This window comes from Carcharodon carcharias, chromosome 16 (assembly GCF_017639515.1).
Source record: "Carcharodon carcharias isolate sCarCar2 chromosome 16, sCarCar2.pri, whole genome shotgun sequence".
In the NCBI taxonomy this organism is placed as follows: Eukaryota; Metazoa; Chordata; class Chondrichthyes; order Lamniformes; family Lamnidae; genus Carcharodon; species Carcharodon carcharias.
In genome coordinates, this window is record NC_054482.1 from 121,416,224 (window position 1) to 121,432,733 (window position 16,510).

General features: G+C 47.6%; 1 protein-coding gene across 1 annotated transcript in view; it reads left to right on the plus strand.

Moving 5' to 3' along the window:
* col11a1a (collagen, type XI, alpha 1a) overlaps positions 1-16,510 on the plus strand; it is a 682,771-nt gene that overhangs the window by 341,796 nt on the left and 324,465 nt on the right. Inside the window, exons 36-37 of the mRNA XM_041208311.1 lie at positions 5,566-5,619; positions 7,311-7,364. Of these exons, the coding sequence (XP_041064245.1) occupies positions 5,566-5,619; positions 7,311-7,364 (108 nt within the window). The remainder of the gene's footprint in view (positions 1-5,565; positions 5,620-7,310; positions 7,365-16,510) is intronic.

Here is a 16,510-nt window from a genome sequence, read left to right on the forward strand (position 1 = left end):
GGGAAACAAGGAAATGATGGAAGTGTGGAGCAGATACTTTGGGCTGTAATTTCTGGAGCTGTAGTTGAGCCTGACTGCCACTCCACTCCGAGTTTCTTACTTTAAAATGAAGCACCCCTATCTCGCCCAACATTCCGATTCAGGCCGGCGAGATCACTCCAGTGCAGCGAGTTCCCGAGGCCTCCTGTCAAAGGCAGCTCAGTCAAAGGTAGGTAACCCACACCCTCTTGTTAACAGCCACAGACCAGGTACGTTTAAATGTCCAGCCTCTTGGACAAGCAGGGGAGAAGATAAGTGGGTAGGATTGTGGGTGGGGGTGGTTGGGTTGGGCCTGGAGGGCATCAGGATGGGCCTGGTCAGGTCAGGGCCTGGAGCGTGGGGTCAGGTGGTGTCAGGTTGAATTGGGCCGGGGTGGGGGGTGCTCGGGGATCGGGCTGGATTTGGGCCCTGGGGTGTTGTCAGGTTAGGCCAGGTGGGGGGAGTTGGATCAGTTCAGGCTAGGCCTGTGGAGTTGGGGAGAATTGGGTCATGTCAACTTGGGTCCAGGGAGGGTGATTGGGTCAGGTTGAGGCAAGCCGGGGGTGGGAGAGAGGGTCAGGTCAAGTTGTGTTGGTGGGCACAAGGGTGTTGGGTCGGGCTGACGGGGTACGATAGTCGGGGGAGGGATGGGGTCGGGAGCAGTAGCCGGGAGGGTGTGTAGCAGTGGGGAGAGTGGGGGGGATTCCTTTGGGGGTTCGGGAATGTATTCGGGGGGGTGTGTTGGTTTTGGGGAGCTTGGGGTCAGTCCCTTGGAGGGTCAGGGGTTAGTCAGGTGTCCTCTGGGGGGGTCAGGAGGTTGGGTGGAGTCCCGTGGGCAATTGGGGGTGTTAATGGGGGTGGGGGGAGTCTAGTGGGCAGCTGGGGGATGTCCCATGGGGGATGGGGTGCATTGGGGTAGGTCATCCAGGAGCTAGAAGTGGTTTTAATTCTTCCAACATTTTCTGGGTAAATATTGTTCTGACGCAGTCGGAACCATCAGAAGTTTGTGATTTAAATCAAATTATTGGATGGTCCTCAGAGAGCAACTGCCCATCGGAAGTTTGAACTTCTTGGCAATTGCCGGGCAATCCTTACCTGGGAACCTCTGGCGGGGGTGGGTGAGAGGGGTTCCCCAGCCCATCTTGGGCTAACCCCCCAAATGCACTGCCCTGAAGCTCAGAAATGACCAGCCTTTGTGCCTGTCTTCATTGCTAAAGACACAAATAACATCGCAGAAATACTTGCAAATCAAGAGGAGAAAGGGAGGGAGGAACTTCAAACATTCACAATCACCAGGGAAAGGGCACTGAGAAAATTATTGGGACTAAAAGCTAACAAGTCCCCAGGGCCTGGTGGGCTCCATTCTAGAGCCTTAAATGAAGTGGCTGCTGAGATAGTGGATGCATTGGTTTTAATTTTCCAAAATTCCCTAAATTCTAGAAAGCTCCCATCAGATTGGAAAATAGTGACTCCTCTATTCAAGTAAAGGGGGACAGGATGCAAAACCCTACAGGCCAGTCATAGGAAAATTGCTGGAATCTGTTCATAAGGACACCATAGAGGGGCACTTTAGAAAATCTCAGTGCAATCGGGGCAAAGTCAACATGGTTTTGTGAAAGGAAATTATGTTTAACTAATTTCTTAGAGTTTTTTGCAGGAGTTAGAAGTAAGGTGGATAAAGGGGAACCTGTAGATGTGGTGTACTTGGATTTCCGGAAGGCATTTGAGAACGAGCCACATCAAAGGTTACTACATAAAATAAGAGCTCATGGTGCAGGGGTTGACATATTAGCATCGATAGAGGATTGAGTAGCCGGCAGGAAGCAGAGAGTAGGGATAAATGGGTAATTTTCGGGTTGGTTAGATGTGACGAATGGATTGCCACAGGGATCAGTGCTGGGGCTTAAACTGTTTACAGTTTATATCAATGACTTGGATGAAGAGACTGAATGTATGGTGGCTAAATTTGCTGATGACCCAAAGATAGTTAGGAAAGTAAGTTGTGTAGAGGACATAAGAAGTCTGCAAAGATATGTAGACAGGTTAAATGAGTGGGCAAAAATTGGCAGATGGAATATAATGTGGAAAATGTGACCATGTCCACTTTAGCAGGAAGAATAGAAAAGCAGCAAATTATTTAAATGGAGAGAGATTGCAGAACTCTGAGGTACAGAGGGACCTGGGTGTCCTGACAGTACATGAACCACAAAAAGACAATGGGCAGAAATATCCCCCCTGTCGGGGTGGTTATGTGGGGGCAGGTGGAGGCGGGCGCGAACCCTATTGGCGCCCCCGATTGGGGACGTGCCGCCATTTTACGTGGGTGGGCCAATGAAGGTCTGCCCAGCATGACGCTCGCCTGGAAGCGCTGAGCGCTGCCGATATGGCCGGGGACGGGGGGGGAGGGATTCTGTGAGTTGGGGCCTGGGATCTTGCGTGCATGCCCATGAAAGAGGACAGGAATCTCCCTGAGGCACAGAGCTGCTTCAGGGAGATTTGGTTAAGGTTTAAACATTCTTGATTGACAAGTGAGTGAAAGGTTAATGGGTCAACAGGAAAATAAACATGAGACCACAATCAGATCAGCCACGATCTTATTTGATGGTGGAGCAGGTTCAAGGGGCCACATGGGCCCTACTCCTGCTCCTAATTTGTATGTTTATATGTTTGTATGTACTCACTCTCACATCTTCCAGATGTTAACAGGAACTCAGCCCCCATCAGCTGCCAAACTTTGAACCTCCTGTCACCGAGCCAGTGTCAAACATATTTGGATCTGCTGGTTGTCTTTTGTTCTGAGATTGAGGCACAGTCAGTCTCTGACCAACTGACCGAACGTACCCTGACAACACAACAACTTGTATTTATGCAGCAGCTTTAATGTAATAAATTGTGCCAAAGCTCTTGGCAGGGATGTAAATCTGACACCGAGCCCCACACAGTGATATTAGGCCAGGGGATCAAATGCTTGTTCAAAGATGTAGGTTTAAGAAGCATCGTAAAGCAAGAGTGAGTTTAGGGAGGGAATTCCAGAGTTTGGGCTCCCAGGCAGCTGAAGGCATGGCTGCCAAGGGTGGAGTGATGGAAATGGGAGGATGCTCCAGAGGCCGGAATTGGAGGAACACAGAGATCTCGGAGAGTTATAGGAGCTGGAGGAGATTACTGAGATGATGGGGGGAGACGACATAGAGAGATTTGAAAACAAGGATGAGAAATTTAATATCAAAGTGTTGTTTAACTGGGAATCAATGTAGGTCAGTGAGCACAGGGATGATAGGGGAACAGGCTTTGGCCTGAGTTAGGACACATGCAGCAGTGTTGTAGTGAGCTGAAGTATAGAGAGAAGATGGCAGACCAGCCAGGACTGTGCTGTCAAGCTTGGGGGTAATAAAGGCATGGGTGAGAGTTTCAGCAGTAAAGGCAGCGGTGAACTCAGAAGTTGTTATGGAGGGATTATACATGGGACATTGATGAGGCTGCACCTGGAGTACTTTGTACAGTTTGGTCTCCTTACTTAAGGAAGGATATACTTTCATTGGAAGCAGTTCAGAGAATCTTCACTGGGCTGATTCCTGGAGGAGGGGTTTATCTTATGAAGAAAGGCTGGACAGGCTGGGCATGTGTCCATTGGGGTTTAGAACAGTGAGAGGCAATCTTATTGAAACATTTATTGAGTGGGTTTGACAGGGTGGATGCTGAAAGGATGTTTCTCCTCATTGAGGGATCTGGCATCTGGAGGCACGATTTAAAAATAAGGGGTCTCCTATTTAAGATGGAGATGAAGAAGAATTTATTCTCCCAGAGGGTTGTTAGTCTTTGGAACACTCATTCCCGGTGAGCAATGGGGGATGGGTTATTGAATATATTCAAGGCTGAGTTAGACAGACATTTGACTGACAAGGGGGGTCAAGGGTAATGGGGGACAAACAGGAAAATGGAGTCAAAATCACAGTCAGATCAGCCATGACCTTATCAAATGGTGGAACAGGCTCGAGGGGCTGAATGGCCTATTCCTGCTCCTAATGATTTTATGATATCACTGCTGTTAATTAGACTTTTTAATCAACATCAACATCCAGAGGTTTACCATTGACCAGAAACTGAACTGGACTAGCCATATAAATACTGTGGCTACAAAAGCAGGTCAGATACTAGGAACCCTGTGGCAAGTAACTCACTTCCTGACTCCCCAAAGCCTGTCCACCATCTACAAGGCACAAGTCAGGAGTGTGATGAATACTCCCCACTTGCCTGGATGAGTGCAGCTCCCACAACACTCAAGAAACTTGACACCGTCCAGGACAAAGCAGCCCCACTTGATTGGCACCACATCCACAAACATTCTCTTCCTCCATCACTGACGCACAGTAGCAGCAGTGTGTGTACCATCTACAAGATGCACTGCAGGAATTCACCAAGGCTCCTTCGACAGCACCTTCCAAACTCATGACCACTATCATCTAGAAGGACAAAGACAGCAGACACGAGGCAACACCACCACCTGCAAGTTCCCCTCCGAGTCACTCACCATCTTGACTTGGAAATATATCGCCGTTCCTTCACTGTCACTGGGTCAAAATCCTGACACTCCCTCCCTAACAGCACTGTGGGTGTACCTACACCACATGGACTGCAACGGTTCAAGAAGGCAGCTTACCACCACCTTCTCAAAGGCAATTAGGGATGGGCAATAAATGCTGGCCCAGCCAGCGATGCACACACCCTGTGAACAAATTAAAAATGGAAAATTTTGGATAAGTTTGTGCGATGAGGAATTAACAGCTCTTCTAATTATCCATTCCAGTGACTGTTAATGTAAGAAGGAATTGGCACAGTGTGAAACTAGCTTCTGGTTTACTGTTGCCCAGGACAGACAGGTACTCTGTGGTAGGAATGGTGACCTTCAGTGTAAACCTGAGAGTAATTCAGGAGAACCCTCTTTACCCAGACAGTAGTGAATAGTGGTGAACCACAGGGAGTATTTGGGGTGAATAGTAAAGATACATTTGAGGAGGAGCTGGACACACACATGGTTTGGAGACTCCACGTTGTTCGAGTTTGTGCAAGCTGGAAGTAACTTCATTCATCTCCTGTTGGTCCTCCCCTGAATAAAGAGTCCAATGTGAGATTACAATTCAAGGGGAAACTGGATAAACACAGGGCAGGGAATAGAATCAAAGGATATGTTGTGATAAGAAGGGGTGGGGGAGGGTGTGAGTGGAGCCCAATCACCAGCATGAAGCTCCTGGGCTAATTGGCCAGTTTCTGTGCTGTGGGTTTATATAAAAAGATCAACCTCTTGATCCACAGATCTCCATTCTCCCTTTGTACCACACCATCATGTGGAACCATTGGATATCTCCAGATTGGTGCCTCGGGGAACTCCCAAAACAGCAGGACTTCTGCATCAAATGGAAGGTTCCGGGTAATGGAGAAGGGACTCGGGTGGGGAGGCATGGTTGACCATATTGCTGCTGCGCTTCCAGAAGGATTTAGAGGCTACATCCAGGTCCTCAATGTTTAATCTTTGTTCTGTTTGTGTTTCAGGGACCTCAAGGACCCCAGGGCCCAACAGGATTTGCTGGACCCAGAGGCCCTCCTGTAAGTAAACCAGTCCCTTTTCATTGACCTTCGCTGCTGCCAAAGACTCCAAATCAGGCCTGGTTTCAGTTTGGCTGAAAAAAGTCCAACAGATCACCCCAACCTCCATCTGCCCAAGTTAACAGGCCCAATGAGATCATTGGCACCTAACCCGAATATGCAGAGAAAGATCCCGCTGGCTTTGGACTGACGTTCTTGCTGCTTATACTCGGCAGAGAAGCCTGAGAGTTTCATGTTTGGATCTGGAGTATCCCAAAGGAGTGGGGAGCCACCCAAAGCAATAATAACTACCCACTGGTTTTTCGCTACAGCTTCTCTAATTTGGCAGATAATTTACCCCTTCCTCTTCTCTTCCCCATCTCCTCCCATTCCCTTAGGCCTCTCCACCCCCTCTGACCCCCACTTCCCCCTTCCCCTCATCTTCTCCCTCCTCCAGACCACTCCGGCTTTGGATAGAGTAAATAAAGAGAAACTGTTTCCAGTAACAGGAGGGTCGGTAACCAGAGGGACACAGATTGAAGAGAATCGGTGAAATAACCAGAGGGGGAGACGAGGAGAATTTATTTTTACACAGCGAGTTGTTGTGATCTGGAACATGCTGCCTGAAAGGGCGGTGGAAGCAGATTCAATAATAACTTTCAAAACGGGAATTGGAGAAATACTTGAAGGGGAAAATTTGCAGGGATATGGGGATAGAGCAGGGGGAGTGGGGTTAGTTGGATCATTTTTTCAAAGAGCCAGCACAGACACAATGGGCTGAATGGCCTCATTCTGTGTTGTGCTGTGCAATAGGCAAAATTTAATGCCCTCCCTGAGGTGAGTTTGATGGCAGGGGGTGTATTTTATCTGGAGGGAGGGTGCCAAGGGGGGACCACAACATCTTCCCATCTCCACTGATGTGAAGTGTGGGCAGTTTTCCTGCCCTTGCTACCAACTGAGAACCTTAACTGGGGCGGGGGGGGTGCAGTTGCCATTCAGGGACATGGATGAGTCAACCCTGGCATGTTTCCCTGCAGGCTCGCTGTCTGGGGGTGGGGTGTGTGTGGGGGAGGGGGAGTTACATGGTGAGGGTGTGGGTTCCTTGTTCAAAGGCACTCAGAACCTAATCAAGGGACCTGGCGTTGGAAATTGTGGGGGTGAATGGAGTGGGGGGGGGCGGGGGGCAGGGTGGGGATCACTGAAGGCCAAACCCCCTGTCCTTGCTGCCAACACCCCTCCCCACTTCCCCACGACCCCCACCCTGTTGTAGCACCACCCACCCCCCCCCGCCCCCCACCCTCCTGTCAAACCCCTCCCACATCACTCACTGTGTTGGGGTCCCTCAGTGACCCTGGTTCTCTGGCACCGCCTGCCTCTCCCATGGCAACACTGAGCGATAAAGAGCTGTTGGCCTCTGATTGGCCAGCGGCCGTCAGTAGGCAGGACTCCCGCCCCCATGGTTATTGTCCTGGGGAGGCCTGGCTGTCTCTGTCCAGCTAAGTGCACTTGGTTCAACAAGTCTTCCCAGACAGACGCAAAGCGGGATTCCGGCCGGCTCCCCAGTCTGGGGCGCAAGACCCTCATCACCTACTTTACATTCCAGCCCATGGTTCTATGGATTGGACCATTTAAACACTCAGTTATAAATCTCACAATGTACCTCGTCTCTTCCTGGGATCTGCATTTAATGGAGGGAGCATTTTGTTTTCCAGGGTCCAGCGGGTAAAGATGGATTGCCAGGACATCCTGGACAGAGAGGCGAAACTGTGAGTATAACTCCTGTCACGGGTACAAGAAAGCTGATGGAACGTTGATCTTTTATCTCAGAGTCTGGAACACAAAGGGAGGAAATGGAAGGTTCTGTTGTCTAGAAACTTGCTCAGACCCAATCTGGAGTAACTGGGTTCAGTTCTGGGCCCCGCACCTCAGGAAGGAGACACTGGCCTCGGAGAGGGTGCAGAGCAGAATGAGACTGGGGGTGAAAGGATTTAAATTGTCAGGACAGACTGGACGAGACTTGTATTCACTGGAGTATAGAAGATTGCGGGGTGATCTGCGTCCTGTTCAGTTAACTGCTGGGATATTAGGTATTGCAGACGTAGCTGTATCTGGTCAAGGAGTCAGTGCTGTAGGAAGTCCATGTGAAATTTCAGAAACACAGGGTGCGCTCAGGCTGCGAGCTGTGTGACCCTGTCCTGGAGGTTCTGTAAAAAATCAGGAATAGAAGTAAAGCGAAAAAGCAAACCAGAAACATTCAAAATCTCACTGAATGTGACATCTTTTCAGCGACAGCATGCCTGTACACTGCCTGTTCACTGGCTTATGCAATGTCAGGTGGGAGATTAATGACAGACTCTCAATTCTGCAGCAACTTTCACAATCTCAGACCAGCCCAAAGTGCTTTACAACAACAACTTATATTCACATAGCCCCTTTAATCTTTAACACTGCACAATGCTTCACAGGAACCACATAGAAGGGCGATTAGATCAGATAACTAAAAGCTTGGTCAACGAGCTCAGTTTTAAGCAGCATCAACAGGTGAAGAGGTTTAGGGAGGGAGTTCCAGAGTTTAAGGTCCAGGCAGCTGAAGGCACAGCTGCCAATGGTGGAACAACTAAAATTGGGATAGACAATAGGCCAGAATTCGAGGAGCACAGAGATGCCTGAGGGTTTTGGAGAAGGGGGACATTGCAGCGCTAGGGAGGAGGATGTCAGTGAGGGGGTTTGAAAACAAGACTGAGAATTCTAAAATCAACCTTTCGCTGGCCTGGTAGCCAATGTAAATCAACAAGTGCAGGGGGGATCAGTGAACAAGACCTGTAGCGAGGTCCTTCTGAAGTGTATTGACTGCGTCAGTCACCTCAGCTCCAGGAAATCACTGCAGGAGCTCCTCAGGGTAGTGTCCTCGGCCCAACCATCTTCAGCTGCTTCATCAATGATCTTCCTTCCATCATAAGGTCAGAAGTGGGGATGTTCGCTGATAATTGCACAATGTTCAGCACCATTCGCGTCTCCTCAGATACTGAAGCAGTCCATGTCCAAATGCAGCAAGACCTGGACAATATCCAGGCTTGGGCGACAAGTGGCAAGTAACATTCACACCACACAAGTGTCAGGCAATGACCATCTCCAACAAGAGAGAATCTAACCATCATCCTTCAACATTCACTGTCATTACCCTCACTGAATCTCCCCCGATTAACAACCTGGGGGTTACCATTGACCAGAAACTGAACTGGACCAGCCATATAAGTATTGTGGCTATAAGAGCAGGTCAGATGCTAGGGATCCTGCAGCGGGTAACTCACCTCCTGACTCCCCAAAGCCTATCCACCATCTACAAGGCACAAGTCAAGAGTGTGATGGAATATTCCCCACTTGCCTGGATGAGTCCAGCTCCCACAACACTCAAGAAGCTCGACACCATCCAGGACAAAGCAGTCCACTTGATTGGCACCCCATCCACATTCACTCCCTCCATCACTGACGCACAGTAGCAGCAGGGTGTACCATCTACAAGATGCACTGCAGGAATTCACCAAGGCTGCTTCGACAGCACCTTCCAAACTCATGACCACTATCATCTAGAAGGACAAAGACAGCAGACACAAGGCAACACCACCACCTGCAAGTTCCCCTCCGAGTCACTCACCATCCTGACTTGGAAATATATCGCTGTTCCTTCACTGTCGCTGGGTCAAAATCCTGGAACTCCCTCCCTAACAGCACTGTGGGTGTACCTACACCACATGGACTGCAACGGTTCAAGAAGGCAGTTCACCACCACCTTCTGAAGGGCAATTAGGGATGGGCAATAAATACTGGCCCAGCCAGCGAAGCCCACATCTCTTGAGTGATTATATAAATAGAGCTGACAGTACAGCAGAAGGCCATTTGGTTCATCGAATTTGCGCTGGCATTCAGTCGAGAATAGGAAACTGTTTACCCAGCGGAGGGAGTCAGGAACAATTATTCCTTTATCCTATTAAAACTTCCCAAGATGCTGTGCAGAAATGTACTGAAACTGTATTTAACATCGAGTTACAGGAGGAGAGATGAGGGGGGTTGGTCACTGAGCCTCAGTGGAATCTTCCCAGCAGGATCAGGTGGAACCTGATGGTGAGCCCGTGTGCTGACCATGTCTTGCCTCCAGCTGGTCTTGACGGAGGTGGGGTGCATGCCCGGCAGCCACCAGCAACCAGCGTGTATATGTAAATCCCCAGGTTTGGGTAGATTAGTGCTGTAGTGGAACAGTGTGCTTAATATCCCAAAGAGAGTGGGGGACAGTGTGCTTAAAATCGCAAAGAGAGAGGGGCCAGTGTGCCTAATATCTCAAGGAGACAGGGGGATAATGTGCTTAATAACGCAAAGAGAGAGCGTAACATTGTGTTTAATATCCCAAAGAGAAAGGGGGTCAGTGTGCCCAATATCCCAAAGTAACAGTGGAACAGTGTACTTGATGTCCCAATGCAAGAGCGGAACAGGGTCCATATTATCCCGATGTGAGATTGGAACAGGGTGTTCAGTATCCCAGTGTGAGTGCGGAACAGGGTGCTTAATATCCTAAAGAGACAGTGGGACAGTGTGTTTAATATCCCAAAGTAAGGCAGGAACAGTGTACTTAATATCCCACAGGGAGAGTGGAACAGTGTGCTTAATATCCCAAATAGAGACCGGAACAGTGTGCTTAATATCCCAAAGTGAGACCGGAATAGTGTGCTTAATATCCCAAAGTGAGAGCAGAATAGTGCGTTTAATATCCCAAATTGGGAGCAGGACAGTGTGCTTCATATCCCAAATTGAGCCAGTGAGAATGGTAAAGTGTGCTTAATGCCTCAAAGAGACAGCAGAACAGTGTGATAAAAACAAAAAACTGCGGATGCTGGAAATCCAAAACAAAAACAGAATTACCTGGAAAAACTCAGCAGGTCTGGCAGCATCGGCGGAGAAGAAAAGAGTTGACGTTTCGAGTCCTCATGATGCTTCAACAGAACTGAGTGATATAAGGAGAGGGGTGAAATATAAGCTGCTTTAAGGTGGGGGTGGGGGTTTGGGTGGGGGGAGAGAAGTGGCAGGGGGGGTGGTTGTAGGGACAAGCAAGCAGTGATAGGAGCAGATAATCAAAAGATGTTACAGACAAAAGAATAAAAGAACACAGAGGTGTTGAAGTTGGTGATATTTTCTAAACGAATGTGCTAATTAAGAATGGATGGTAGGACACTCAAGGACAGCTCTAGTGGGGGTGGGGGGGCATAAAAGATTTAAAAATAATGGAAATAGGTGGGAAAAGAAAAATCTATATAAATTATTGGATAAAACAAAAGGAAGGGGGAAGAAACAGAAAGGGAGTGGGGATGGAGGAGGGAGGTCAAGATCTAAAGTTGTTGAATTCAATATTCAGTCTGGAAGGCTGTAAAGTGCCTAGTCAGAAGATGAGGTGTTGTTCTTCCAGTTTGCGTCGGGCTTCAGTGGAACAATGCAGCAAGCCAAGGACAGACATGTGGGCAAGAGAGCAGGGTGGAGTGTTAAAATGGCAAGCGACAGGGAGGTTTCGGACAGACCGCAGGTGTTCTGCAAAGCGGTTGCCCAGTTTACGTTTGGTCTTTCCAATGTGGAGGAGACCGCATTGGGAGCAACGAATGCAGTAGACTAAGTTGGGGGAAATGCAAGTGAAATGCTCCTTCACTTGAAAGGAGTGTTTGGGCCCTTGGACGGTGAGGAGAGAGGAAGTGAAGGGGCAGGTGTTGCATCTTTTGCGTGGGCATGGAGTGGTGCCATAGGTGGGGGTTGAGGAGTAGGGGGTGATGGAGGAGTGGACCAGGGTGTCCCGGAAGGAACGATCCCTACGGAATGCCGCCGGGGGGGTGAAGGGAAGATGTGTTTGGTGGTGGCATCATGCTGGAGTTGGCAGAAATGGTGGAGGATGATCCTTTGAATGCGGAGGCTGGTGGGGTGATAAGTGAGGACAAGGGGGACCCTATCATGGTTCTGGGAGGGAGGAGAAGGCGTGAGGGAGGATGCGCGGGAGATGGGCTGGACACGGTTGAGGGCCCTGTCAACGACCGTGGGTGGAAAACCTCGGTTAAGGAAGAAGGAGGACATGTCAGAGGAACTGTTTTTGAAGGTAGCATCATCGGAACAGATGCGACAGAGGCGAAGGAACTGAGAGAATGGGATGGAGTCCTTACAGGAAGCGGGGTGTGAGGAGCTGTAGTCGAGGTAGCTGTGGGAGTCAATAGGTTTGTAATGGATATTGGTGGACAGTCTATCACCAGAGATTGAGACAGAGAGGGCAAGGAAGGGAAGGGAAGTGTCAGAGATGGACCACATGAAAATGATGGAGGGGTGGAGATTGTAAGCAAAATTAATAAATTTTTCCAAGTCCCGACGAGAGCATGAAGCGGCACCGAAGTAATCATCGATGTACTGGAGAAAGAGTTGTGGGAGGGGGCCGGAGTAGGACTGGAACAAGGAATGTTCCACATACCCCATAAAGAGACAGGCATAGCTGGGGCCCGTGCGGGTACCCATAGCCACACCTTTTATTTGGAGGAAGTGAGAGGAGTTGAAGGAGAAATTGGTCAGTGTGAGAACAAGTTCAGCCAGACAGAGGAGAGTAGTGTTGGATGGGGATTGTTCGGGCCTCTGTTCGAGGAAGAAGCTAAGGGCCCTCAGACCATCCTGGTGGGGGATGGAGGTGTAGAGGGATTGGACGTCCATGGTGAATAGGAAGCGGTTGGGGCCAGGGAACTGGAAATTGTTGATGTGACGTAAGGTGTCAGAGGAATCACGGATGTAGGTGGGAAGGGACTGGACAAGGGGAGAGAGAAGGGAGCCAAGATAACGAGAAATGAGTTCCGTGAGGGCTTGTTATCACAAAGGCAGAGTGGAACAGTGTACTTAATATCCCAAAGTGAGTGTGGAACAGTGTAGTTGTTAACCCAAAGTGAGATCGAAACAGGGTGCTTAATATGCCAAATGAGAAGAGTAAAGTATGCTTAATATCCCGAAGATACAATGGAACAGTTTGTTTAAGATCTCAAAGTGAGAGAGGAACAAGGTGCTTCATGTCCCAAATTGAGAAAGAGGAACAGTGTGCTTAATATCCCAAAGTGAGAGTAGAACACTTTCCTAAAATATCCCAAAGTGGGAGCAGGACAGTGTGCTTAATATCCCAAATAGAGACAATGGAACAGTCTGCTTAATATCTCAAAGTGAGAATGGTAAAGGGTGCTTAATACCTCAAAGAGACAGCAGAACAGCGTGTTTGTTATCCCAAAGAGAGAGTGGAACATTGTGCTTAATATTCCAAAGTGACAGAGGAAGAGTGTTGCTAATATCCCAAAGAGTGAGTGGAACAGTGTGCTTAATATCCCAAAAAGAGATTTGTTCAGTGTGCTTTATATCCAAAAGTGAGAGCGGAACAGTGTGCTTAATATCCCAAAGTGAGAGTGGAACAGTGCGTTTAATATCCCAAACAGAGAGTGGTTCAGTGTGCTTAATATCCCAAAGTGTGAACGGAACAGTGTGCTTAATATCCCAAAGTGTGAACGGAACAGTGTGCTTAATATCCCAAAGAGTGAGTGGAACAGTGTGCTTAATATCCCAAAAAGAGATTTGTTCAGTGTGCTTAATATCCCAAAGTGAGAGCGGAACACTTTCCTAAAATATCCCAAAGTGGGAGCAGGAAAGAGTGCTTAATATCCCCAATTCAGACAATGGAAGAGTCTGCTTAATATCTGAAAGTGAGAATGGTACAGGGTGCTTAATACCTCAAAGAGACAGCAGAACAGTGTGTTTGTTATCCCAAAGAGAGAGTGGAACATTGTGCTTAATATTCCAAAGTGACAGAGGAAGAGTGTTGCTAATATCCCAAAGAGTGAGTGGAACAGTGTGCTTAATATCCCAAAAAGAGATTTGTTCAGTGTGCTTTATATCCAAAAGTGAGAGCGGAACAGTGTGCTTAATATCCCAAAGTGAGAGTGGAACAGTGCGTTTAATATCCCAAACAGAGAGTGGTTCAGTGTGCATAATATCCCAAAGTGTGAACGGAACAGTGTGCTTAATATCCCAAAGTGTGAACGGAACAGTGTGCTTAATATCCCAAAGAGTGAGTGGAACAGTGTGCTTAATATCCCAAAAAGAGATTTGTTCAGTGTGCTTAATATCCCAAAGTGAGAGCGGAACACTTTCCTAAAATATCCCAAAGTGGGAGCAGGAAAGAGTGCTTAATATCCCCAATTCAGACAATGGAAGAGTCTGCTTAATATCTGAAAGTGAGAATGGTACAGGGTGCTTAATACCTCAAAGAGACAGCAGAACAGTGTGTTTGTTATCCCAAAGAGAGAGTGGAACATTGTGCTTAATATTCCAAAGTGAGAGCGGAACAGTGTGCTTAATATCCCAAAGTGAGAGCGGAACAGTGTGCTTAATATCCCAAAGTGAGAGCGGAACAGTGTGCTTAATATCCCAAAGTGAGAGCGGAACAGTGTGCTTAATATCCCAAAGTGAGAGCGGAACAGTGTGCTTAATATCCCAAAGTGAGAGCGGAACAGTGTGCTTAATATCCCAAAGTGAGAGCGGAACAGTGTGCTTAATATCCCAAAGTGAGAGCGGAACAGTGTGCTTAATATCCCAAAGTGAGAGCGGAACAGTGTGCTTAATATCCCAAAGTGAGAGCGGAACAGTGTGCTTAATATCCCAAAGTGAGAGCGGAACAGTGTGCTTAATATCCCAAAGTGTGAACGGAACAGTGTGCTTAATATCCCAAAGTGAGAGCGGAACAGTGTGCTTAATATCCCAAAGTGAGAGCGGAACAGTGTGCTTAATATCCCAAAGTGAGAGCGGAACAGTGTGCTTAATATCCCAAAGTGTGAACGGAACAGTGTGCTTAATATCCCAAAGTGTGAACGGAACAGTGTGCTTAATATCCCAAAGTGAGAGCGGAACAGTGTGCTTAATATCCCAAAGTGAGAGCGGAACAGTGTGCTTAATATCCCAAAGTGAGAGCGGAACAGTGTGCTTTATATCCAAAAGTGGGAACGGAACACTTTCCTAAAATATCCCAAAGTGGGAGCAGGAAAGAGTGCTTAATATCCCCAATTCAGACAATGGAAGAGTCTGCTTAATATCTGAAAGTGAGAATGGTACAGGGTGCTTAATACCTCAAAGAGACAGCAGAACAGTGTGTTTGTTATCCCAAAGAGAGAGTGGAACATTGTGCTTAATATTCCAAAGTGAGAGCGGAACAGTGTGCTTAATATCCCAAAGTGAGAGCGGAACAGTGTGCTTAATATCCCAAAGTGAGAGCGGAACAGTGTGCTTAATATCCCAAAGTGAGAGCGGAACAGTGTGCTTAATATCCCAAAGTGAGAGCGGAACAGTGTGCTTAATATCCCAAAGTGAGAGCGGAACAGTGTGCTTAATATCCCAAAGTGAGAGCGGAACACTTTCCTAAAATATCCCAAAGTGGGAGCAGGAAAGAGTGCTTAATATCCCCAATTCAGACAATGGAAGAGTCTGCTTAATATCTGAAAGTGAGAATGGTACAGGGTGCTTAATACCTCAAAGAGACAGCATAACAGTGTGTTTGTTATCCCAAAGAGCGAGTGGAACTGTGTGCTTAATATCCCAAATGGAGTGCAGAACAGTTCACTTAATATCCCAAAATGACAGTGGGACAGTGTACTAAATATCGCAAAGAGAGAGGGGCCAGTGTGCCTAATATCTCAAGGTGACAGAGGAATAATGTGCTTAATAACGCAAAGAGAGTGCGTAACATTGTGTTTAATATCCAAAAGAGACAGCGGGACAGTGTGCTTATTAACCCAAATTGAGAGAGGAACAGTGTATTTGATGTCCCAATGCAGGAGGGGAACAGTGTGCGAATTATCACAATGTGAGATTGGAATGGGGTGTTCAGTATCCCAATGTGTGTGCGGAACAATGTGCTTAATATCCCAAAGAGAGAGTGGTTCAGTGTGCTTAATATCCCAAAGTGTGAACGGAACAGTGTGCTTAATATCCCAAAGTGTGAACGGAACAGTGTGCTTAAAGCCCAAAGTGAGAGCGGAACAGGGTGCTTAATATCCCAAAGTGAGAGCGGAACACTTTCCTGAAATATCCCAAAGTGGGAGCAGGACAGTGTGCTTAATATTCCGAATACAGACAATGGAACAGTCTGCTTAATATCTCAAAGTGAGAATAGTTAAGGGTGCTTAATACCTCCAAGAGACAGCAGAACAGTGTGTATGTTATCCCAAAGGGAGAGTGGAACAGTGTGCTTAATATCCCAAAGTGACAGTGGGACAGTGTTCTTAATATGCCAAAGAGAGAGGTGCCGGTGTGCCTAATATCTCAAGGTGACAGGGGGATAATGTGCTTAATAACGCAAAGAGAGAGCGTAACATTGTGTTTAATATCCAAAAGGGACAGCGGGACAGTGTGCTTATTATCCCAAATTGAGGGAGGAACAGTGTACTTGATGTCCCAATGCAAGAGGGGAACAGTGTGCATATTATCACAATGTGAGATTGGAACAGGGTGTTCAGTATCCCAATGTGAGTGCAGAAAAGTGTGCTTAATATCCCAATGTGAGAGCGGAACAGGGTGCTTAATATCCCAAAATGTGAATGGAACAATGTGCTTAATATCCCACTTTGAGACTGGAACAGTGTGCTTAATATCCCAATCGAGACTGGAACGGTGTGCTTAATATCCCAAAATGAGAGTGGAACAGTGCGTTTAATATCCCAAACAGTGGTTCAGTGTGCTTAATATCCCAAAGTGTGAAGGGAAAAGTGTGCTTAATATCCCAAAGAGAGAGCGGAACCGAGTGCTTAATATGACAAAGTGTGAACGGAACAGTGTGATTAATATCCCAAAGAGAGAGCGGAGCAGGGTGCTTAAT